Raw genomic sequence first — 26,556 nt, 5'->3', positions numbered from 1 at the left:
GTAATGAGAAGTATCAATAACAGAAAATGTTACAATCCCTCTGTCCATGGGATTCTCCAAACAAAAACACTGGAGTGGGTTGCCATGTCCTTCTGGAGCGGATCTTCCCAACCCAGGGATTGAACCTGAGTCTTCTGCATTGCAGGCAGATTCTTTACTGTCTGAAACACCAGGAAAGTCGACACAAAAGGTATTATACCTTATTTACGAAGAAGTCTAAAGGGAAACCCAAAGACAATAGAGAATAGATAAACGAGCACAAAAGGGAATTTTAGTCTCTGACAGCAACCGCTACGGTAAACCCTTTCTCCTAGCCAGACAAAAATAAAACCTCACCCTAAAGTCCTAGTTAGCTCAGTTCCTTTCACAGGTACATCATGTCTAACTTTAAGCAAAAAATTATATGGCACACTAAAAGACCAAAAACAAAAACACTCATTGTGTTTTAAGAGATAGAGCCAGGACCAGAATGAGAAACAGATATGGTGGAGATGTTGGAATGATCACATTGGGAATTTAAAACAACTAGGAATAATATGCTAATGATTCTAATAAAAAAGTGGGCAACATGCAAGAACAGATAGGAAATGGAAGCAGGGAGATGGATACTTCAAGAAAAAAATTAAAAAGAAATTCTAGTAACAAAAACCCCCACAATATAACAGAAATAAAAGATGCTTTTCATGTGCTCATGAATAGAATCAGTGGAAGGGGAAGCATCAGTGAGCTTGAATCCATATCAACAGAAACTTAGAAACCTAAGTACAAAGCGGAAAACAAAAGAATTTAAAGGGCAGAACAGAATATTCAAGAACTGTAGGACAATTTAAAAAGGAAGTAACATAAACATAAGGGGAACACCAGAAGGAAAAGGAAAAGAGAAGAAAAAGAAGAAGTATTTGAGGAAATAATGACTTCAAATTTTCGAAAATTAATGATAGACACCAAACCACATATGTAGGAAACTAGCAGAACACCAAGCAGGAAAAATATCCAAAAAATTCTATGCATAGGCATATCACACCCAAGCTACAAAATACCAAAGAAAAAAAGAAAATCCTAAAAGAGGCCGGGGGCTCAACAGGAAGGGGATATATGTATATATAGAGACAGCTGATTCAAGATGCTGTGCAGCAGAAACTAACACAACATTGTAAAGCAATCTGACTCCAATTAAAAAAATTAAAATATACGGTTTCATGATTGATTGTGAGTAAACTGAATTACAATTCTAAAAAAGAAGAAGAATCCTGACGGAAAAAGTATTTTACCTGCAGAAGATAAAGAATAAGAATTGCAGAAAACAAGAAGAAAGTGGGGTAAAATACTTAAGTGTGAAAGGAAAGAAAATCCCACCAACCTAGGGTTCTATGTGGAAGAAAATTATTCTTCAGAAGTAAAAGAGAAGTAACAACTTTCTCAAACAAACAAAAATTGAGGAAATTCATGGCTCATAGACCTGCCTTGCAAGATATGCTTTTAGGAAGTTGCTTTGTTTTGTTTTTACAGGAAGAAAGGAAATGATAGACGTCAGAGACTAAGATTTGCATAAAGAAAAGAGCTTTAGAGAAGGAATAAAATAAGGCAAATTTTTTTTAAGGCAAATTTTTTAAAAAGGCATTTTAAAATCTTTTACTTATTATTTTGAAAGAAGGTGTATATATTCAACAGTTCTTTATTGAACACCGACTATGGACCAGTAACTATTGAGACTCTGGACAGCCAGAATGTCATCCTGGAGCTTATCCACTAGTAAATATAATCACAAAACACTTTCTGATTCTTCAGTGACAACTATATTAATTATATTGCTATGAAATTTGATTATTTCATTCCGATTAGAGATAAACTATATTCTAAGGTTACTTATTCTCATTTGATCCAACAAAAACTCTTGCGTGAAGTTGCTCAGTCATGTATGACTCTTTGCGACCCCATGGACTATAGCCCACCAGGCTCCTCTGTTCATGGAATTCTCCAGGCAAGAACACTGGAGTTGGTAGCTGTTCCCTTCTCCAGGGGATCTTCCCAACCCAGGAATCAAACCCAGGTCTCCTGCATTGCAGGTGTCTTTACCATCTGAGCCACCAGGGAAGCCCATTTAATGTGACAGATAATAATTTGTTCAAAATGATACTAGCCAAAATGTATGTAGTGATAATAACTTCTTGATAAGTAAATGCATGAAAGCAGTATTGTGAAGGATGGTAGGGAGGGATTGGGATGCCATTGCTATCAAGTACTTGTACGACCTGTGAAGTGATACAGGTTATCAGAAAAAAGGCTTGGATTGGTTTATGTTTAAATACCTGTTAGTTATTTATTGGCTGCATTGTCTTAGTGGCAGCAGGTGGGCTCAGTAGTTTGCTGTGCAGGCTCAGTCGCCCTTTGGAAACCAAAGGACAGCTACTGAGAAGGTAAAAAAAAGAAGTAAAGAAGTAAAACTTACATGCTAACAGAGGTTAAAAATGAAATCATATAAAGTGTCCAGTTAAACCCATAGAAGCCAGAAAAAGTGGAAATCAATACAAGAAACCAAGAACAAGGCAATGAATACAGAATAGTAACAAATATCTTAGGTTTATAACTCAACTGTATAAATAATAATTAAAACATCAACGGTCAAAATACCCCAACTGAAAAGTAGGGACTGTCAAAGTGGATAAAAACAAACAACACTCAACTGCATGATGTTTGGGGGAAAAAAAAAAGCAATGTAGACACAGATAAAGAGTAAAAGTGTAGAGAAAAATATGCTAACACTAAAACTAGAACGGTGGAATGCTTATATTAATTTCAGATAAAGCAGACTGCAGAGTAAGGAAAATTATCAAGATTACAAAGGGGCAACATGCAATGACAAAATAAAAGGTCAATTCTCCATAATTTTTCCAAAGACATAACTGTCCTTAATGTGAATGCACCTAACAACAGAGTGTCAAAATATACATGAGGCAAAAATTGATAGAAAGGCAAGGAGAAATAAAAGAATCCACTATTATAGCTAAAGATTTCAATAGCCTTCATCAGTAACAGATAGATCCATCAGGCAGAAAATCAGTAAGGTCCTAGCTGAGCTCAACAACACCATCAGTCAACTGCATCTGATTGACATCTATAGTCTATCCAACAGCAACAGAATACATGTTCTTATCAAGCTGACATGGAACATTCACCAAGATAGATCACAGTCTGGGCCATAAAACACTCCTTACCAAGTTTTAAAGAATAAAAATCTTACAGTGTCTGCTCGCAAACCACAATGGAATGAAACTATAGAAATCTATAACAGAAACCACTCAAAAATCCTAAAATACTTGGAAATTAAATAATAATTTCTAAATCACACATGGTCGAATGAAAAAAGATTTAGAGAAATGAAATCTTTTGAACTAAATGTAAATAAAAATAAAATTTATTAAACTTTGTGGGCTGCAGCACAAGCAGTGCATGGAGGGAAGTTTGTAGCAATGAATGCACATGTTAGAAAGGAAGGAAGATCTGAAATCAATAATCTAAGATTTCATCTTAGAAAACTAGAAAAAAGAAGAGCAAGTTAAATTCAAAGTAAGAGAAAGAAAAGAACAAATAAAAACCAGAGCAAAAATCATTACAATTGAAAACAGGAAATTAATAAAGAATATCAACCAGACCAAAGCTGGATGTTTGAAAAGATCAGTAAAATTGAGAAATCTCCCATGAGGTTCAGGGGATAGAGAGAAGTGGGGGGAGGTGGTGGAGAGAGAGAGAGAAATTACAAATTTCAAGGAAGAAGCAGAGACCATAACTACTAATCCCAGGGATGTTGACAGAATAATAAAGAAATTTTATGAACTACTACTATGTCTATAAATTTGATAACCCTGATAAAATGGACCAATTCCATTTGGTAGATTGGAAATCTACCAAAACTTAAACAAGAAGAAATAGACAATCTGAACAGGCCTATATCTGTTAAAGAAATCAAATCGGTAATGAATAAAATATCCAAAAAGAAAGTACCAGACCCAGATGGGTTCACTGGTGAGTTCTACCAAACATTTAAAGAAGAAATTCTACCAATTTTCCATAGTCTCTTCCAGAAAATAGAAGCAGGGGGAAAACTTCCTAACTCATTCTATGAGGCCTGCATTATCCTAATATCAAAAAGAAAGATATTACAAGAAAAGACAACTACAGACTAATACCTTTCAAAAGCCCACGCAAAAATCCTCAACAAAACATTAGCACATCTAATCAAGCATAAGAAGAATTATACACCATGACCAAGTAGGATTTATCTCAGGTATGCAAGACTGGTTTAATATCGGAAAATCACTCAATGTAATCCACCACATCAACAAGCTAAAGAAGAAAATGGTTTGCTCATATCAAACGATGCAGAAAAGCATTTTTGAGGAGAGTATGTAGTGACTTCCTTCATACTGTTAAGAGGCTGAAACTTTTAAATCCTGATTTTTGCCCACATCTTCCTGGATGCTACTTCCCTGGTGGCTTGGATGATAAAATATCTGCCAGCAATGCGGGAAACCCAGTTTCGATCCCTAGGTTGGGAAGAACCCCTGGAGGAGGGCATGGCAAACTAATCCAGTATTCTTGCCTGGGAAATCCCATGGACAGAGGAGCCTGGCGGGCTCCAGACCATGGTGTCGCAAAGTGTCGGATACAGCTGAGACTAACACTCCCAGATCCTGCTGTACTTGAATGGTTGATAAAACCACAGTGCCGGTGGAAAAAAAAAAGTTTCTCCTAAAGCCTATTTCAAATTGCTAGTGTCCCCCTCCTCCCTGCAGGAAGCAACAGGATTCATTTTTTTTTAAATCTTTACTGTGAGAACCTGTAGAGCTCCTGGAAGTAAAACTCCTCACTTAGAGGGATTCCTTCTAAGACTGGCCTTCTTCGTGTTTTTAATTTTCAGACTTATCCACACATATAGTTTTTTGATACTTTCATGCTGGTTTCAAAGGAGGATTTTTCTTGCAGGTGTCTGCCTAGTAAGCGTGATTCTCTGTAGCTTATCTGTTTCTCCAGTTTTTGTGATAGAAGTTTGCCCTTTGAGCTCAGTTCTCTGATGGATCTAAGAGTTGTTCATTTATTGCCTTTTCAGATCTTTGTTAGGACAAAATGATGGCTTCCGAGTTACTTACATGCTGGACTGGAAATATAGAACAATTTGAGGGAAAGAGTGGAAGAGAAGACAGTGAGATTAAAAAGTGATAAGTGTGGACTTCCCTGGTGATCCAGTGGTTAAGAATCTGCCTTCCAATACAGGGGATATGGGTTTCATCCCTGATCAAAGAACTAATATCCCACATGCAACTAAGCCTCAACTACTGAGCCCAGTGCCACAACAAAAGATCCTGCATGCCACAGCTAAGACCCAACGCTGCCAAATAAATAAATATTAAAAAAATAAACAGGGATAAATTCTTTGGAGTGAAATTGAACAGAATCACAAATGGTCACTGGGTCATTCTTAAGAGTTGTGGCGTTAATCGGTAGATAGCAACAGCCTCTGTGGTCTGGGTATTTTGAAGAAAAAGGGATTTTCTACACCTGTGCTTTGCTCAAACTCTTCAGTCTGAACATGGAGGCAATTAAATTTAGAGGTATTTCAGTCCCAAACAGCTAAGAAACAAACATTCAAATAGATAAAAGATTCAACTATTGTATTAATACATTGTATTCAGGTAAATATTGTTATGCTATAAAGGATAGGTTTTGGTTAAACTGTTTCTTTATTCAGAGTTTGATCAATTAAATTTATTCATTTATTCATTCAACAAAATCCTCCAGATGTGCCAGGCACTGTGCTAGAAACAAACATAATTAAGAACACAGTCCATAACAGGAGAGCACTTCAGCTAGTCAAAGATACAGGTACAAAAACAGAAACTTAGAAAACAATGTGGGGGACTTCCCCGGTGATACAGTGGATAAAAATCCGCCTGCCAATTCAGGCGACATGAGTTCGATCGCTGGTCTGGGAAGATCCGAAGTGCCTCTCAGCAGCTAAACCCGTGTGCCACAACTGCTTAGCCTACACTCTAGAGCCCAGGAGCCGCAACTACTGAAGCCCATGCACCTACAGAAACCTACAGTTTCTCTGCAACAAGAGAAACCACCAAACCGCAGTGAGAAGCGCATGCACTGCAACAAAGAGTGGCCCCCGATCACCATGACTACAGAAAATCCCCCACCCACCCAGCAGCAAAGATCCAGTGCAGCCAGTCATAATAAAATAACAAATAAAAGGAAACAATGTGGCACATTAAATGATAGAGAGGAACACAAGGTTATAGAAGGATAAGAAGGGACACCTAATCCAGCCTAGAGCAGGACGGAAGGAAGAGCAAAGAGATTGGGAAAGTCTCCCATAACCATGCAGTGCCTGAACAGAGTGTTAACAAGCCTGGCTTCTCCCCCTGTAAACCTCACAAGCTAAGAATAATGTATTTTCCTTCTCACTCCTCTTTTCGCCAAGTCCTAATGGCTGTAAATCATAGGGATGAGAACTAGAAATAAATGGGGAATGCAACAGGGTATGCATATTTATACAACAATGATGAGGCTTTGCCAATAAGCAGGAGAAATGACATGGGGCAGTGTGCATCGTAGAGGCATTGCAGTGTTTGAAATACCTGCAATGTTTGTACTTCATGGCTGAAGTTAGGCTGATTCAGTATCTGGCCAAAAACATATTGGGGCATCGGTATAAAAATATCACAGCCATGACACACAGATGTTTAGGTGGCACTCTGTTCTTCAGACTCCCCAGAACCAAAGGATTTCTGCAATCACACATTTACAGTAGATACTACATTTAAAATCAGAAAGCAGGAGCTAGGAAAAAACTCAAGATCATAATGTAGAAACCTTCAATTCACAGAGGAGGAATCTGAGAGGAAACCTGCCTCTCTGAGTGCATGCAGCTCTTTACTAATAGAGATGAAACCAGAATGCAGGTCTAGATGGTTTCTTTCTTTCTTTTTTAATTGAATAATATCTAAGTGTTGAGCTATGCGCTGGGTACAAAATATGAAATTTATACTCACTGATACTTTTCTACTGTCCTCCACCCAACCTCCTGCCACAATATCATACAATCTCACTCATAAATATTTTTTCCACAAAAGAAACACTACATGTTTTAGGGATACAGAATTTTTCTAAGATGTAAAATACATCACCATATACTGTGGGGAAGGGGTGTAGATATGAGCTGGAGTGGGACCTGAAGAGGAAATAAAATTAAGTAAGACAAAGCCAAACAAGAGAAGAACTGTGCCTTGAGTGCTGACAGCGCGCGTGCTAAGTCACTGCAGTCACGTCCGATTCTTTGGGACCCTATGGACCGTACCCCGCCAGGCTCCTGCAATGACAGTGAACCATGAACCAAAACATGAAATTGGCAACTAGTTGTAACTGAGGTTAAAAAAAATTGTATGTCACTATTAACTATTAATTACATGACATGGAAGTTATATTTTGTATAATGTAGAAATAACAGTCTTGTTGAATCAGTTAAATAGACACCTCTCATTGAAAGACTTTGAGATTTGATCTTGTGTTCAGGCTTCCCTTGGATTTTATTATGCTTTATCTGAGAGCAAAGTTTGGCCATAATATTCTCAGTTCCTAAGGAATTCAAATATTTATCCAACTTAAAACTTCATGGAATATTGTCATTCTAGATGTGGTAATTAAAATAATGAATAACACTCAGTGAAAAAAGGTCAGAAGTATGATTCATAAATAAAAAATTCTGAAAATTTCTTCTACTCAAAGATATCTAAACAAAATATATTTATTTCTATGTTACAGGCAGAAATTTCTAAATATTTTAACATTTATTCACATAGTTTAAGAGGAAACCTTTTTCTAGTAAACATCAAAATAAAAATCTAAAAATACTAAGCAGAATAAAGCATTCTCTGAATAGAGTCAGAATCAATTTTTATCATTATACATTTTCTAAAATTTTTATATCCAAGTATGAAAGTTGGAAAAATATATAGTTAACCAAATATCAAAATATCCTAAAAATAATGAATTGCAGTATTCTGGTTTTAGATCTACATTTTTAATGTTTCAACCTCATTTTTTAACCTTAAAATATTTTAGCGATTTTTAAAGACAATATCCCGTAAGACATTTTTAGGAAAAGATCTAACTATTCATTTACTTGGCTCAGTGGTAAAGAATTCGCCTGCCAATGGAGGAGACATGGGTTCACTCCTGGATACAGGAAGATCCCACAACCATTGGGCCGGTGCTCCGGAGCCCAGCAGCCGACTACTGAGCCCGCACGGGGCAGCTACCGAAGCCTGGGTGCCCAGAGCCTGGGCCCTGCAACCATGCAAGGTTGTGCTCTGCCCTGCTGTGAGCTGTCCCTGCCTCCACAGCTAGTAAAAGCCTGTGCGCAGCAACCAAGACCCAGTGCGACCAAAAATAAATAAGTAAATAGTAAGAATAATCATAATAAAATTTATAGGGGGTAGGGATAAATTGTGAGATTGGGCTGGACATACAGACACTACTATATATAAAATAACCAATAAGAACCTAGTGTATAGCACAGAACACTGTACTCAGCACTCTGTAATGGCCTATATGGGAAAAGAATCTAAAAAAGGAGTGGATATATGTACATGCATACCTGACTCACCCTGCTGCACACCCGAAATTACATGAAACTGTACGTCAACTATTCTCCAATAAAATTTAATTTATTTATTTTTAATTGGAGAATAATTGCTTTACAATATTGTATTGGTTTCTGCATATATCAACAGGAATTAGCCATAGGTATACATGTGTCCCCTCCCCTTTGAAGCTCCCTCCCACCCCCAATCCCGCCCCTCTAGGTTGTCACAGAGCGTGGAATTTAAGCTCCCTGAGACATATAGCGACTCCCCACCGCTGTCTATTTTCCATATGGTGATGGCAATGTTTAACTCCGCTCTCCCAATCCGTCCCATCCTCTCCTTCCCCCTTTGTATACCCTAGTCTGTTCACTATGTCTGTGTGTCCATAAAAATTTTAAAATATAAATAAATTTATACAATTTAGTATGTATACGGGAAATATAGCTGGTTCTCAGTCATTACTTTTGAATGAATGCAGAGCCAACATACACTATCATAGCATATTATTCCCTCTTAAGTACCCTTCACTGAATTCTTTTGTATGGAGAAGTAGCAGGAAAGTTCTGGAGACAGGAGATAGGGCTTGGAGGATGGTGCTGATGGGGCTGTAGGAGTCTTTTTTTCTGTTTTGCCTACTAATGCTCCCTTTGTTGCCTATAATCGGCCTCTGGCTGAATATGTATCAGGGTGTGTTGTATGTTCCTAAGGGTACAGATTTGGCAACTTTTAGAGCTGCAGTCCATCAGATTAAATATACAAATATATGCTTTCATGTTGGGCTTTCCCAGTGGCCCGGTGTTAAAGAATTCACCTGCAATGCTGGAGATGTGAGCTCGATCCCTTGTCCGGGAAGATCCCCTGGAGGAAAGCATGGCAACCCACTCCAGTATTCTTGCCAGGAGAATCCCATGGACAGAGAAGCTTGACAGGCTACAGTCCATGGGGTCGCAAAAGATTGGACATGATGGAGTGACTAAACCTGCCAGGCTCCTCTGTCCATGGGATTTTCCAGGCAAGAACACTGGAGTGGATTGCCATTTCCTTCTCCAGGGGATCTTCCGGACCCAGGAATCGAACCCAGGTCTCCTGCATTTGCAGGCAGATTCTTTACTGACTGAGCTATGTGGGAAGCCCCAAACAACAACAACAGGGTGAAAAATAGTCAGTCCCACAGAGCAGAGGAAGAGTGTGGGGCCTGAAAACTCAGCAGTGTGAAAGTGTGCTGTGTATCCAATCACCCCTCTCAGGATCAGCAGAGCTTTCTTTCCATTTCCACTACTCCCAGTAGCTCTTCCAATCTCCAAAAGGTGGAAGCAGAGAACTATGCACCCAGAGGTGTAGGAACTCAGTGATGCTTTCGAGACACAGGTGGCCATAACTCTGCTCTCCTGAAAATGCTTAGGTGGTGTCGGTGCTTGGTCGCTCAGTCGTGTCTGACTCTTTGCAACCCCACGGACTCCTCTGTCCATGGGGATTCTCCAGGCCAGAGTCCTGGAGTGGGTTTCCATGTCCTCCTCCAGGGGATCTTCCCAACCCAGGGATCAAACCCACATCTCCTGCACTGCAGGCGGATTCTTTACCATCTGACCACCAAGGAAAATGGTTAGGAGCAGGCCTATTTTATCAGACTCAGGGACTAGGGTAGAAAGAATAACCTGGACTCTTTCATGACATAGACCAACGGGTCGTTTTATAGGGTATGACAGCATAGCTGAAATGTGTTTCTCAGGGGTACAACTCACATTATATACTATTCTTTTCTGGAATGTTTTCCACCAGACTCAAAGTAGTCATGATACAACTTTCCCTTCTGTAAAATGGAAGAAGTACCAACACATCTCACAGGGTTGGATCCAAATTTGTTCTTTGTTTATAAAGCCAGACACTAGTTAAAGTGGTCAGGACAGATTTTAATCAGTAATATACTATTACAATAGGAAAAGAGTCCAGGGTGAGCTGAACTCAACTTTCATTTGTACAGAGGTGATGGGGCTCTTTAAAGGGAGAACGAGGAAATGGGTAAGAGGATGAGGGTGTCTCAGCAGGGTTAGGGCAGTGAGAAATTATAAAAAAAAAAAAACCCACAAAAGGAGGTTGATCCCTGTAAAACTCATATGGGTTTGCTAACTAGGGCTTATCAGAGTAAGATTCCTCCCCTCCTGCAGAGGCCAAGAGACAGAGGCCCTGTCTCAGGTGTTGGATGGAAACAAACAGTAAATTTTTTGACAACCTTGAGTGTTCTCAGGTAGGCACTTTAAGAGGTGTCTAGGGTCATCCTGTGAATATGCTTTCAGCTGCCAGAAGCTGTTAGTCTTTGTTTACATCTTTATGGGCCAAGGTTGGCAAAGTATAGTTAAGAAGAGGCTTCAGAACCACCTGTGGTCAAGGAAAATTTTTGTCAGTTGCTATGAGCATTAAATGAGATATTGACTGTGAACGTTCTTGGGAGAATATAACATAATGTCTTAATATCAGTGGACACATTCATTCATGTAACCAATCATATCCCTTCTCCTCCTTCAAAATGCTTATTAAAATTCTTCCTTAAACTGGGTCCCAACTACTAAACAGCCTGCCACTCAGTGATAACACCCACTACATTATGTGCCAGTTATTTTACATAACATTTCCTTCCAACAACCCTATTAGGAAATATAATTTTACAAAAGCAGCTCAGAAAGTTTAGGTATTTAATCAAGGTCACACAGCTAGTGAGGGGCAGAGGCCACGTTTACATTCAACTCTGATGATTGTTACCTGGTTCCATTAAAGAAACTCCTTTTGCCTTTTAAATGGTTTGGTTAAAAAGAAAACTGATTCTTAAGACACCAGACATATTCTTTACTCATGAGGTTTTTTTTCTTTTTTTTGAGACTCTAACAATATTCTAAGATATTAGAAGGGCAAGAGTCAAGTTATGCATCTTTCAGTTTATGAAACATTTCTATGGCACCACTATGCACCACTATTCCTAGATATTTAAGGAAATTGCACCTGGCCGCGGGGATCAGGACACAGACTGGTAAATGCTAAACCGTCCACTCCAGAAAAAGAGATCAACAATCATGCAGTCTGAACTGGTTTCAAGAAAGGTTTTGTTGCTGTTATTTGTTTGTTTGGGGTCCTCGCCACAGGCTTGTGGGATCTTCGCTGCCCTACTTAGGCATCAAACCCATGCCTCCTACAGTGCAAGCCGGGAGTGTTAACCACTGGACCGCCAGGCAAGTCTCTCAAGGAAGATTAGAATTGGGCTCGATCTTAAAGGATGCCGATTCTGAGAAGGAAACAGAGGGGGCACTCCAGGGTAGAACGTGGGGAGCAAGAAAAGTAGAAGCGTGTGGATTCCTGAAAATCGGTGTGTACATTGTCACAGACCTTGAGTGACAGTTTTGTTCATCCGCTGACGTTACTGTAAACGAAGGCTAACTTGGAAGTTTAAATGTCCGAAGTAAGACCGCCTGGTCAAGTAGCGATGAACAGTGATCCACGCGGCGATCCTGGTGCCATTAGGCCCCTTAGCGACACTCTCGAGTCCTAGTACTTGAAACCACCACAAGTTTGGGGCACAATCGCTCGCCTCTCTACAACGCTCGACGAAACTCTATGACTCTCCAGGGGGCGCGACGCTCACCTAACCCGCCGCGCACGCGCTACGTCCTTCTTTCCGCACAAAGGCTGCGGGAGGAGGGGTCGGCGCAAGCGCTCTGAGCTTCTTAGAAAATAGGGTCATTATCTCGCCTCCTGGCGCAGGCCAGGTAGAGAAACGCATGCGCCATGAGGACGTGCGAGACTTATTTCACGCGGTGATGACGTAATGACAGGAGGAGGTGGCCCAGGAACGGAAGCCGGGAGGGAACCAGGGCGGAAGGGGACTAGGGCCAGGCTTGTGTTCGGTTCCTTGGCGGGGCTGGGGTTCCGATGTGGTCCCCGGAACGGGAGGCCGAGGCCCCGGCCGGGGGAGACCCGGCGGGCCTACTGCCCCCCGAGTGGGAGGAGGATGAGGAGCGCATGTCCTTCCTGTTCTCCGCCTTCAAGAGGAGTCGCGAGGTGAACAGCACCGACTGGGACAGCAAGATGGGCTTCTGGGCGCCGTTGGTGCTGAGCCACAGCCGCCGCCAGGGGGCGGTGCGCCTGCGCCTGCGGGACTTGCAGGAGGCCTTTCAACGCAAGGGCAGCGTCCCGCTGGGGCTGGCCACCGTGCTGCAGGACCTGCTGCGGTGAGGGCGGGCCCGGCCGGGGGGCGGGGCGGCTCCCCGCGGGCGGCGACCCAGGCCGTGCTCCCGGGCGCGCCGCGCCCAGGCTCGGGTCTGGCTTCCAGGAGCCGTGTGTGTTTGCTCAGTGGGCGCAGGAGGCCAGGTTAGGGGTGTTTGGAGGGAATGGGAGGTGGGGTATGCAGGAAACTGAGGGGCCAGGATAGCCTGAGTAGATGCGATCCAGACGGTAGGAGGAGAAGCCAGCCTGGCGGAGGTGACAGTGATCTGGACTGGAATCCCGTTATGTAGGGGCTTCCAAATTTGAATAACCCCACAACAGAAGGTCTGCGAGACAGGATTTATCGAACTAAGGAAGGGCGGAGCTAAGAAGAAAGTAGTGGTCGGGGAGAGGTGTGTAGGGACCTTACCAACAGCCCCCCGGCACAGGTATTGTGTCTGGCCTGTCTTGGCTTGTCCTTGGCACAGGCTGTTTAGAGCGGAGGTCATGACTGAGTATCTTGGTGATCCTTGAAGGTCCTGTAGGTGCTACGTGTGCGACAGGTGCAGGGTTTTACTAGGTTCCTGAGGCTGGTAGCGTGAGCATCTAACAGATGTACAGCACTTTGCTGTGTGCAGGCATTTTGCGTACACCATTTCTTCTGGCTCCCTCAGCAGTCCTGCGGTGACAGAATTATCCTCTCAGACAGAAGAAGCTGAGTCTGAGAGAGATGGAGCAACTTACTGGGGGTTACACAGATGGTTAGAGGTTATGGCAGGGCTGGACCTGGGGTCCTCTAAGTCTTAAGCATTTGCACTCATGTTGTATATGTCATATCCTGAGTGGTCTCTCTAGCACAGTGACTTCGTGGGAGACTGAAGAAAGTCAACTTTGATATGTTGCTTTTAGCTCAACCCTCTTCCCAATTAAGAGATCTTCCTCCCTCCCAGTCCCCTTCCCTTGACTGACATTGATGGGGCAAGCCATTTCTGGAACTTCTTTCTAGGACAGTTTCCATTCATGCACCACATGGGGCACAGAGTAGACAGTAGCTGAAAAAGTCAGTGAGGGACAGAAAGAATCTGAGCTTCCTTATTACAACAGGACCATCCTCTCCCACTTCCTACCCAGAGACCTGTAGTACCTCTATTTCTCCTCTCCTGACTGCTGGCACCCCACTGATGTCTCCTGATGTTTGACAGGGTCTGGGACCTGAAGAGTTTCTGAGGGAGACATATTTCCATAGAAGCAGCATAGCAGAGTAGTTAACAGCTTTGATTGAGGGCCAGATGGCCTGGGTGCAAATCCTGGCTCTACCATATGCTAAATTATGTGACCGAGGGAAAAATATGTATCTCTCCATAAGCCTCAGTTTGACCAGTTATAAAACGTGATTGTACTTAGATTTATTTTGTGTATTTGAAGAAATACTCCTTAGCACCCCTTAGCATAGTGACTGGCCCATGGGAAGCATTCAGTAAATTTAGCTACTTATTACTAGGACTATGAAATGCTTCTCCACCCAAGCTTAGGACTAGCAGAAAACCCTTTCTCTGAACTGCTTTGTCTTCATCCTCATATCTTGCCCTTGACACTAATCTATTATTATTTTGAGCTCCGTTCGTCGAGAGAAGTCTCAACACAGGCCCTATGGCCTCCTGTGTCTCTGGAGCCTTATCAGAGAGCTTGCATTTTGGAGCCAAATTATAATTTAGCTTTGGCCTCTGTCATCTTCTCAGTCCCTCAGTTTTCTCTTGCCAGAAATTGCTGTGAGGCTTGGAGCTGGAGTGTAAACAGCGATGCTCACAGTAGCTGACATGAAGGTGCCTGGTAAATGGTGCTTATGAAGATGACGATCACATTCCTCTTTGGGCTGAGGAGGGAGGTGGGGCCATTGCAGTAAAGCCTACCACCTGCCCTTTTCTTTCTTTACCGGCAGTCGAGGGGAGCTGCAGCGAGAGTCCGACTTCATGGCCAGTGTAGACAGCAGCTGGATCTCCTGGGGGGTTGGAGTCTTCCTGCTGAAGCCTCTCAAGTGGACTCTTTCCAACATGCTAGGGGATCATAAGGTTCCTGCTGAGGAGGTCCTCGTGGCTGTGGAGCTTCTTAAGGTGGGTGATCAGGAGTGAGAGGTCTGGGTGTCATCTGGGTTGATGACAGGACCCTCCACGTTTCTTGGGTGGCTTGGGTAAATCATTAGAAAAAGAACGGATCTTTTTTAACGGGTTGACAGAGCTGATAACTGAGTTTATCTGACCTTCCTTTTGCTCTACTTTGTAGCAATGAGTTGTTGGTTGGACTTGTACATTTCAAGGCTGAGCCTCTATCTAGAAATTGTCAGTTACACACAGCTGAGTAATTTCTATATTTGTAGGGATTAATGATAAACTAAAGTTGAGAAAACTTGGTTGCCATTTCCTCTTTCAGCTTTGCCCTCCCTAAATCAGTAGACTGGGCTTCCCTGGTGGCTTGGTGGTAAAGAACTCGCCTGCCAGTGCAGGAGATACGGGTTCGATCCCAGGATGGGGAAGATCCCCTGGAGAAGGAGATGGCAAACCACTCCAGTATTCTTGCCTGGGAAATCCCATGGACAGAGGAGCCTGGGTCAAAAAAAGTCCATGGGTTCCTACAGTCCGTGGGTTGAAAAAGAGTTGGGCACAACTGAGTGACTAAACAGCAACAACAGATCAGCAGACTCGGCCCAGATGTCCTTCCTGTCACTCACTCACCACTATCAAAGAAACCGCCAGGCTCTTTTCCTTTCATGCTCTTCTGGTCACTCAGCTTCCTCCTGGCCTGCCTTCTGTTCGAAGCCCAGAGCATGCAGCTGATGCTTGACTGCTTCTCTCATCTACACCCTTGGCTCCTGCGCAGCTCTCTCGGGCCATACCGGGGACATCAGCAAATCAGTCAGCCCTTAGATCAGCCCCATGGTCCTTCATTTCTGCCAGAAAAAATTGCTCTATCACCAGGAGTGGGGCCCCTTTCAAGGTCCTCAGCTTTAGGAGGGCCCTCGGAGCCACTCTGCTGCCTCGTGTTCTTGTCCCCACCGTCCCGCCACACGCTTCATGTTCTCTGCAGATACTGCACTGAGAACAGAATCCCTTTAGTCTCGCCTTCAGCTGTCTGTCTTCCCGCTCCCAATTTGACCTCCTCTCAGCCCTGCTTCCTCCCCAGGCTCAGAGGGTGAAGTGTCCTTCCTCTGTCCCCTATGTGCTCAAGTCTGTCCCTGCCCTTCGTGGCATCAGTGACCCTCCCGATCTGTGTATTCCTTCCCGCTCTGTCATGCTCTCCTTCTTCAGCCTATAAACCCACCCCAGCCTTCCCATCTCAGGATGACTCCTTGTGGGACCTGGGGCCCTGACTGGTCACTGCTCTATCTCCCCTTCTCAGACAAGCTTTGCTGTCCCCACATCTTTACTTCCCCACACACTTTTTTCTTTTTAAGATTATTTTTATTTTATTTTTGGCTGTGCTGGATCTTCGTGGCTGCAAGAGGGCTCTATCTAGTTGCAGGCAGCAGGGGCTCTTCTCTAGTTCTGGTGCACGGGCTTTGAATTGTGGTGGCTTCTCCTTCTGTGGAGCACAGACCCCAAGCACGTGGGCTCAGTAGTGGTGGCACGGGCTTGGTTGTTCCGTGGCTTGTGAGACCTTCCCTGATGAGGGATGGAAGCCATGTCCCCTGCGGTGCAAAGCAGATTCTCAATCCCTGGACCCCCAGGGAAGCCCTCCACCTACTCTTTAACCCAGGGCAGACCTGTGTCACCCCCACCGCTCCCCCTGACTGCGGCGGGCAAGGTTACAGTAACCTTAAGTGTGTATATATGTGTGTGTGTGTGTGTGTGTGTGTGTGTTTATAAAGTTGACTGAACACAGTGTCTATAAAGTAGACTTGCAGACTGTGGTTATTTTTGAAACTCACCAAGCCCAACCTTCCCTGGTGCCTCAGTGGTAAAGAATCTACTTGCAATGCAGGAGACCTGGGTTCGCTCCCTGGGTTGAGAAGACCCCCTGGAGAAGAGAATGGCTACCCACTCCAGTATTCTTGCCTGGAGAACTCCATGGACAGAGGAGCCTAGCGGATTGTAGTCCATGGGTTGCAAAGAATCAGACACAACTGAGTGATTAACATTTGAATGACATAATCACTTGAAGTCTGGCCTCAGAGCCCTGGATGATTCCACACAGCTGGGGCCAGATCACAGCCCCCAACCCCCAGCCCATGAGAAGCTCCAGTTTCTCCTCACCTCGACAGACAGCCCTCCTCCTTGCCACCTCAGCCTGGGGATCAAGTCTCCAAAACCTACCTGCTCTCAGTGTCCCCTGCGATTTTTGACTAAGCAGCATGATTTCCTTCAGGAAAACGCCTCTCCCCCTCTGCACTGCACTCCCTCCCAGCTCCAGGGCTCAGCCAGGGACAGGCAGAAACTGCTTGGTGGTTGGAGTTGTTCTGGGCCAGCTCTGTCCCTCCCTATGGCCTTTTACCTCAGGTATGCTTCATCCTGGAGCAAAGGGAGGTCCATCCATTTATCCTCACAGATGTGGTTTTGGACTCAGTGTTTTGAGAGCGAAGGCAGAGATGTGTGTAAATGGGAGTGGAATCACCGAAATCTAAGAACCAACAATTTTTGACAGCAAAGTAGTTTAATCCTCTTTAGGTAGATAAATAAATCTGGCTCTTCAGGGGCATGGACTGTTAAGTTAAATCTGTACTCAGCTTACATCACTGCACAGAACACTTTGACGCTTAATCTCATTCGATGACATCTGCTATCAAATATATGGTGACTTCAGATACATGGTTTTCTCCTGGGAAGGAGACTTGTTTTCATGTGTGAAAATAAAGGGTCTTATCTGGATATTTTTATAAAACAAAGAAAGCCTGTTTCTGAGGTAAATTGACTTTCCCAAGTCTAAACGCAGAAAGCAGTCAGCAAGTTTTAATCTTACTTGAAAAAAATACAAAACGGTAAAAATTGCCCATAGATTTTGTGATTTGAAGAAATTGTACAAATAAAGTTTCCTTTCTGTTCATCCCATCTCCACCTCTTTGGGTACATTCCCTTCCCAGTTCTGTTTGCAGAAGCACACATCCCTTCTTATTGACCTTATTATGTTACTTTCCATTTTATCTTCTTGTTAGCATTTAGTACTTCCTGAAAATCTTATTTACTTGTATTTTATCTTTCTCCCCCACCAGAAGGGAGAAGTTTCATGGGCCCTGGGAACAGTGCCTGGTACATAGTAGAGAGTCAGTAAATATTTCAATATACACATACGTAATTTGTTGTTGTTCGGTTGCTCTATCATGTCTGACTCTTGGTGACCTCATAGACTGTAGCCCACCAGGCTCCTCTGTCCGTGGGATTCTCCAGGCAAAAATACTGGAGTGGGTGGCCATTTCCAGGGGATCTTCCCAACACAGGGATGGAACCTGTGTCTTCTGCATTGGCAGGTGGATTCTTCACCACTGAACCACCAGGGAAGCCCATATACATACATATGTATATACATTTTTTTCTAGAAATGTTACCTTATTTTACCTATTAGTCTACAATCAGCTTCTTTCCCCCCACCTTAATATATCATGAGCACCCTTCTAGGTCCCTACATGATACAGATCTACTTCATTCTTTTGGATGGCTGCATAATAATCTATGGACATGCCACAATTTATCCAATAGTTACTACACAAATGGATATTTAAGTCATTCCAGTTTCTCTCTGTTACAAAGAAATACTTCTTCGACAGCCTTGTGCCTACATGTGTGCTTTTCACTTTTCTAGAAATGTATATGCACATTTTAAGTTTTAACAGAAATTACCAAACTACTTTTCAAAAGTTTGTACTAATTTATACTTTCATGAAGATTATATTAATGTACCCAGTCTCCTCACATCCTTGCTGGCACTGGATAACATCAGTCTTTTAAATTTTGTCAGTTCAATGAATAAAAATACTTCCTTTTTGGAATTTGAGCATCTTTTCCCCTATCCACTGGCTATTTACATATTCTCTTCTGTGAATTGCCTCTTTATAGCCTTTGCCTGTTTTTATTTTGGATTCTTTGTCTTTTATTATTGGTAGGAGTTTTCTATTTATTAAGGATAATAAATGTGTGTGTGTGTGTGTGTATGCTTAGTCACTCAGTCACGTCCAACTCTTTGCGACCCCATGGACTGTAGTCTGCATGGGAGACCCAGGTTTGATCCCTGGGTTGGGAAGATCCCCTGCAGGAAGGCATGGCAACTCGCTCCACTTTCTTGCCTAGAGAATCCCACGGACAGAGGAGCCTGGCTGGCTACAGTCCGTCCATGGGGTTGCAAAGAACTGGACATGACAGAGCAGCTACACTTTCATATATATATATATATATATATATATATATACACATACATATATAAGATATATTTAGTATTAAGAATTTAATATTGTCTCTCAGTTTCTTGTTTTCATCTTTACTTTTGATGTCTTTTACCATGTAAAAGTTTTTATATTTCTATAGATGTTTCAATTTTCCTTTTCAGCTACTGAATTTCTGCTCTTGCTTAGAAAGACATAACCCTCTACTTCAAAGGTTAATAAGATTTTTTTTAAGCATTTTCTTCAAATATTTTATGCTTTCATTTCCTCAATTTAAATGTTAATAATGTAGTAGGTATTTTTGTATATGTGGTAAAGAAGACTTAGACCTTCATGCTGCTGCTCGTGACTGTTCCTCTTCCTGAGATGACCTTCCCACCATTACCTAATGACTTACCTGTGGGATTCTGCTCAACAACCATGTTTTTCTGAGCAATTGCTGAATTCCTGGGTAGTCCTTCTCTGTATTTTCATAGCATCCTGTGCATACTTCAGTACGTATTTCTTATTTGCAGAAGACCAAAGAGTAATTTCCATGAAGGAGGAAGACAGTGGCATTGTTTCTTAGAACCTATATTTCTTAGACTTCTCATCTAAGTCTAAAAATGCCTAAGTTTTTGCAAAAATCCCATCCCATACTTCCCTCTTGAGGCTCTTTCTAGACTCAGTACTATTCTGGTTTGCAGGATTGCCATTTGCCACAAAAGTGGAGAGACCAGGACTGGCAGGGAGTTCGGACATCATCTCCATTCACCTTCTACAGCTTGCTAAGGACCAGTGAGGCTGACTGGTCCAGGATCAGACAGGCTGGCCTGACCACCAGCCTTGGCTCTTCATCCGTGGCCAGGCCACCACACCACACTGCCTCATTCTCTCCTTGGGGGACCATAGGCAAGGGAGATGTAGGAACACTGAGTCCCAAATGGAAGGGCAAGCCCAGAGTTGGCTCCCAACATATCATGTACCTCACTTCACCCATGTTCACCAGACATTCCTCTGAGGTTTAAAAAAATATGAATCCTTTTTCCTTTTCCAAAGCTGAGGACAGGTTGGGTGTGCCCCTGCCCTTAACCTCGCGTGATCATGGATCTGAAGCTCCAGGCTCTTAGGCTTCTGGGGGCAGCGATCCTCCCCACAGGCACTTTGCACTTCCCCTGCAGGAGAAGGCTGAGGAGGTGTACCGTCTGTATCAGAGCTCCCCGCTCTCCTCGCACCCCGTGGTGGCCCTGTCGGAGCTCAGCACCCTGTGTGCGGGCTCCTGTCCAGATGAGAGGACCTTCTACCTGGTGTTGCTGCAGCTGCAGAAGGAGAAGCGGGTCACGGTGCTGGAGCAGAATGGGGAGAAGGTACGGGAACGCGTCCCTCTCCCCTCACCCCCCCGAGACCTTGTCCCCTGTGTGCTGACATCGCCGCCAGCACCCCTGCCCAGCGGTTTCTCAGCATGTGGGGTCAGAGCAGCAGTAATCTGTCCCTGTCCCTTCAGATCGTGAAGTTTGCCCGAGGGCCCCACGCCAAGGTCTCGCCTGTCAATGACGTGGATGTGGGGGTCTACCAGCTGATGCAGAGTGAACAGCTGCTGTCCCGCAAGGTGGAGTCCTTGTCCCAGGAAGCCGAGAGGTAACTCCCCCTAAGCTGAGTGCCCCCGACCCCACCCTGGCTGACCCTCAGAGCCGGCAAAGCACTGGCGACCATGGGCTCTTTAAAAAGAAGAATTAAGGATATAGTTTGCTGATTAGGAAAGTACTAACTGCTCAGTGCAACAGTCACAGAAAGCACCAATTATCACAAAGGAGCACAAAATGAATTCTTCCCCCTACAAGTGCAGCTGTTAGCACTGTGTTTATGTTCTTCCAAGCCATCATCCATTTAACCAGTGTTTACCGAGCCAAGCCTTATCTTGGGGATACGTTGAGTTGGCCAAAGAGTTCATTCGGGTTTTTTTGTAAGACCTTACAGAAAAACCCGAATGAACTCTTTAGCCAGCCCAGTAGTAGTGAACGAGCCAGGTATATACATCCTTCTGGGGGTCTTGGTGAGGGACCTCTGCCCTTCCCCTCCAATGACCACGCAAGACATCTCTGCTGAAGACACATAAGCACTTCCCCGAAAAGTAGGACATATAGACGCGGAATTAGAATGTGCTTGTTCGCACCCTCTTACAGCGGGAGAATCCCCACCTTGTGGGAATGCCAAGGTCATTGGAGGTGTTAGGAAGTCACTCCCTGCCTGCTGGCTTTCCAGGTGGTGCTAGTGGTAAAGAATCTGCCTACCAATGCAGGAGACATAAGAGACTCGGGTTTGATCCCTGGGTCGGGAAGATCCCCTGACGGGGGAGCATGGCAACCCACTCCAGTGTTCTTGCCTGGGAAAATCCCATGGACAGAGGAGCCGGGCAGGTTATAGTCTGTGCGGTCACAAAGAATCAGACATGACTGGAGCAACTTGGCACACCCTACCTGCTGGCCCCCAGGGTGGCAATCTGTCACACCCTACCTGCTGGCCCCCAGGATGGCAGTCTCTTTAAGGCACTTTGTTGACCTGTTTTCCCTCTCTATGAATTGAAATAACTTTTCCTTGGTCGTTTGCCTTCCCCACATGCAGACCCCCCCTCCCAGCTCATAACCTGCTACAGGGGTTTGGCCATGGGCAGTTGGGCATCATTTTTCTGGCCACTGGATGAAATGAATTTGCTCTTCAGATTTGAAAAGTACCTTCACCAAAAGTGCTACTTGTGGGGACACTTGAGGATCCTGCCACCCCCCTCCTATGGCCTCATCATCTTCAGCTGTCCGTTTGTTTGTAGGTATAAAGAAGAAGCCCGCCGGGCATGCCGAGCAGGGAAGAAGCAGCTGGTGAGTTTTCTCTCCTCACTCCTCACCCCCATCTGTGAGGAGCCCAGTTCAGAGAGCAGCCTTCTCGAGGCTAGAGCAGAATGTCTGGGTGGCCCAGGCATCATGATGGCTTGCTTTACAAACCTGGGGTGGGCCTTACCTTCTGGGAAGGGCTCTCTTCCTCAGGCCCTTTGACCTACCTGGTTTGGCCTTGACCATGTCTCCATGCCCCACCAGGCCCTGAGGTCTCTCAAGGCCAAGCAGCGGACAGAGAAGCGCATCGAGGCCCTGCATGCCAAGCTGGACACAGTTCAAGGCATCCTGGACCGGATCTATGCCTCGCAGACAGATCAGATGGTAGCCACCACCCCTCCGCCCCAGTGCTTGGCCAGTTCTGCGCGGTGTCCGCCCCTCCTCCCTTCCACTGAGGCTTTGCTGTCTGGAGAAGGCTGGGGTTCTTTCAGGACATGGTTGGGACTGCCTTTGCCCTTCCTGTTGGGAAGTTTTGGGCTCAGTTGACATGGGGTGAATCGTGCATGGGTAAGGAGAAAAAAACCCAAAGCTGTCTTCTGGAGACGGAACAGTGTGGTCTGTATTTTGCCCAGTGCTCTTCATCTGCACTGACCACTGCTTTCTCTTTAGGTTTTCAATGCCTATCAGGCCGGGGTGGGAGCACTGAAACTCTCCATGAAGGATGTCACAGTGGAGAAGGCGGAGAGCCTTGTGGATCAGATCCAGGAGGTATGGGGGTTGGGCAGGGCACGTCCCTACACTGGACACTTCTGAGGACAGAAGTGACTTTGTTGTATTGATACTTATTTCTTTCCCCAACTGCTGGCCTTGTGAGCTTGAGGAAGCTTTCCCCGATTCCCAGATGGGCAGCACTACTTTGTAACCCTAAGCATTGAAACCCAGGGACTGAGATTGCCAGAGATGCATTCAGAGTTCACGGCCTGGCACTTTTCTCTTGCAGCTCTGTGACACCCAGGATGAAGTTTCCCAGACACTGGCTGGCGGGGTAACCAATGGCCTAGGTGAGTTGACAAGATGACTCTGTCATCTTTCCTCTCTAAGCAGACTTCGCCTTCCTGTGCGGGCATAGGTCTGGTCAGGATCTGTTCTCCTAGTGCAGGCAGAGCCTCTCCCCCGTCTCCAGGGCTTCTCCACAGGAGTAATGGGAAGGAATTGGGCTTTCCTCCTTGACAGGCTGTTGACCAGCCCCTCGGCACTCCAGGGCCCCTTACTCCCTGGGTGTCTTCCAAGGGCAAGGAGAAGCAGGGTCAGTTCCTTGGTGTAAACAAAATACATCTCCTCAATGACTTAGCTCTGTGTGTGGACAAAGAGTAACTGCTCGAAGGTACCCCCTACCTCCCAGCTCACACAACTGATTTACTGATTGACTGGCTGCGCTGAGTCTTTGTTGCTACACGTGGGCTCTGTCTAGTTGCAGGGTTCGGGCTCCTCCTGTGGGGCGTCTCCTGTCCCGGAGCACGGGCTCTCTGCAGTGCGGGCTCAGTAGTTGTGGTGCGTGGGCTTCATTGCCCACGGCCTGTGGGATCTTCCTGGACGAGGGATTGAACCTGTGTTCCCTACATTGGTAGGCAGACTCTTAGCCACTTGACCACCAGGGAAGCCCAGCACACAGTTTCTTTTAATAATCCTTCAAGAAGACCTGGGCATCTTTTGTAAAGCTGAGCTGGGTTTGCTGTCCACAGTCCTTGATCATTAACGCATTTCCTCCCTGGACTGCTGTGTGTCCTTACTTCGTCTTTTCTCTCCAGACTTTGACAGTGAGGAACTGGAGAAGGAGTTGGACATCCTGCTTCAGGACACCACCAAAGAACCTTCGAATCTGCCTGACAACCCCCAGGAGACGTTTTATATCAACAGTGTGCCTAACACTAGGATCTCAGATGCCGAACTTGAAGCTGAACTTGAGAAATTGTCCTTATCGGAGGGAGGTAGGGAGCTGTGTTTCCAGGGTGGCTGGTGGGCTTATGACCCTCAGGCTCAAGGTTAATGAGTCCCAGCACTCTTGCTGCATCTGCCAGGGCACCAAATGGGGGAAGGGGGTCCTGGGCTCCTTATTTATATTAAGACTCAGTCCTTTAAACACTGGGGTGCTTTCATCTCAGAGATCTGCCATAGAGTTCAGCCATTTCTTCTCCCTGCAGATTTGGTCCCAAGCAGGAAATCTCCAAAAAGACAATTGGAACCGACTCTCTAAAGCCATTGTAGGACCCTCAAGTGAAGAACCCTCACGTCAGAGAGAGACCAGGCTTGCGTGTATGTGTGTGTGTGTACATAGTTATTTAAACGAGAAACTCGGAATGTGTTGGGAAGAGGAGGAAGGACAACCGCTGCTGCATCTGGATGCCACCACTTACCATGGGACAGATAGAGTTTCTGGAAGCGTGCACCCAAGGTGTGCTGCCAGCCGGGGTCACGGCCCTGCCTTCTCAGCTTTCTAGTGCCACAGTTTATACGGTTCTGTGTGTGCCCTGTCGTCTCTCATAGCCTGCAGTCCTGCCATGGGCTCAGTTAGGTTTGTCTTCCCCCACCAGCTTCTTTCTGGCCAGTGAAGGCGAAAGATTTTGTGCAGCTTTGCCAAATCAGAGTCTGTCCTCATGGCCCCTCCCCACCCCCCACCGTGTTTAGAGGAGTTTATTCTGTCTGTTGGTCCGTTACACAGCTCTCAGCCCCTCTCTGTTCCCTCTGGTAATGAGAAGGAGGAGAATCAAACAGCTACCACTTAAAGGAGAAATGCACAGTGTAAAACAAGGGGGGAAACGCCAATTCCTTCCCATTACTCCTGTGGAGAAGCCTGGGAGAGAGGGGAGTGGGGAAGAGCCCTGCCCGCACTGGGGCTCCCTGGGGTCCGTTGTCAGATTCTCCAGGTGTTCAGAAAGAGAGGTCACCCCCAAGTGGCTCAGAGTCGTGACAGTTGGAGGGGGGTATCCTGGGGTTGATGGACACAGCTGCCTCTTCCATCTTATGCAAAAGAACATCTGCTGACTGGAGAAAGGGTTACTCTGGGTCTTTTGAACTTGAGAGAAGCCCAGGTGACTATAGGGCCCCAGGAATCCGAACCCCATCTGCTTTCTTAAAAAGGTATCTTTGCCTTGCCCCCATGGTGAATAACTTAAATATAACTTTAACACAAATCAGAAGAATCCACACAACAACTCACCTCCCCTTTGTGAGCCTGGCAGAGAAACACAGTTTCTTTGTTTGAATTTCAGAAGCATCTTATGTTGTGGCCCAATGCCCAGGGCAGGGCATCTGAGCCAGGATGTGCAATAGAAGCAGAAGACGGTGGCCTTGGCCACATCAGCTCTGTGCTTCCCCGGTCCTGCTCTGCACCCAGCCCCGCCTCCTGGAGGCCCATCTTCCTACTTCCTTTGACAAATAGGGGAGGATGGTGGGGGGACAGGCAGGAGAGGGTCTGCATGTGCTGGCAGCAGGGAGAAGACAGAACACCAGCCACACCGCTGCCCTGCACGCGGTCCCAGACGCCTGCCTGGCCCCTGGCCCTGCCCCTCCCGCTGGGGGTGGCGGAGAGCGAGGGGAGGCATCTGCTCCAGGCCAGGAGCACGATCACTGTTCCACAAATTTCTCTCCCACTCGGCCTTGGGAAACTGATATGTTGGGGGTAAAAAGAAACAATCACTATTTTTTCTTTTTTTATCTGGTAAATAATTAAAAGAAAAAGCCCAAGCGCTTTGTCTTCCTCTCTCTCTTATTTTTTTCTCCTTTGAACTATTTATTTTGTATTGGGGTATATGGACTTCCTTGGTGGCTCAGTTGGTAAAAAATTTGCCTACAGTGTAGGAGACCCAGGTCTCGTCCCTGGGTGGGGAAGTTCTGGAGAAGGGAATGGCTACCCACTCCAGTATTCTTGACTGGAGAATCACATGGACAGAGGAGCCTGGCAGCCTACAGTCCTTGGGGGCACAAGAGTCAGACACAGCTTAGCAACTCTACCACCACCACCATACTGGATTAACAATGTGATAGTTTCAGCTGAACGGCAAAGGGACTCAGCCTTAGACATACAAGTATCCATTCTCCCCCAAACTCCCCTCTGATCCAGGCTGCCACATAACGTTTAGCAGCGTTCCATGTGCTATGCAGAAGGTAGGTCCTTGTTGGTTATGCACTTTAAATATAGCAGTATGTACCTGTCCATCCCAAACGCCCTGGCTATCCCTTCCACCCCTCATTCCCCCGCCCCGGCAACCACAAGTTCACGATGTCTGTCCTTTAGGTTGTCCAAGTGCCTTGTTCCTGCTCCCCATCCTCCCCTCCAGCATACACACACTGGCGCCACAGGAGGTGACTGGCTCCCAGGCAGGTTTCCTGTGTTGCTGTGAAAGTGGTCAGCCTACCCTATCGCTCTCTCAGGCCGACACTATTATTCAACGACCTCCTTTATTGAAGAGTGTGCCATCATTTTCCGTACGCTCTTCTTTTCCCAGCTCTCTCCTCTGCCTGTGTGACCATATTTTAGCCTGGCACCAGT

At 45.2% G+C, this 26,556-nt stretch overlaps 1 protein-coding gene across 1 annotated transcript; it reads left to right on the top strand.

Moving 5' to 3' along the window:
• The first annotated feature begins 12,498 nt into the window (after positions 1 to 12,498).
• Positions 12,499 to 25,776, top strand: CHMP7 (charged multivesicular body protein 7). The gene is made up of 10 exons (XM_061163884.1): positions 12,499 to 12,865; positions 14,779 to 14,950; positions 20,364 to 20,549; positions 20,687 to 20,820; positions 22,007 to 22,055; positions 22,272 to 22,391; positions 22,677 to 22,775; positions 23,008 to 23,068; positions 23,816 to 23,995; positions 24,209 to 25,776. Exons 1-10 carry the CDS (start codon positions 12,567 to 12,569, stop codon positions 24,259 to 24,261), a joined length of 1,353 nt encoding a protein of 450 aa, XP_061019867.1. The 5' UTR covers positions 12,499 to 12,566; the 3' UTR covers positions 24,262 to 25,776.
• Positions 25,777 to 26,556: the final 780 nt, after the last annotated feature.

The sequence above is a fragment of the Dama dama genome, chromosome 16, assembly GCF_033118175.1.
Source record: "Dama dama isolate Ldn47 chromosome 16, ASM3311817v1, whole genome shotgun sequence".
Classification (NCBI taxonomy): domain Eukaryota; kingdom Metazoa; phylum Chordata; class Mammalia; order Artiodactyla; family Cervidae; genus Dama; species Dama dama.
Note: the sequence above shows the minus strand (reverse complement) of the source record. Positions and strands in the feature narration are given on the sequence as shown.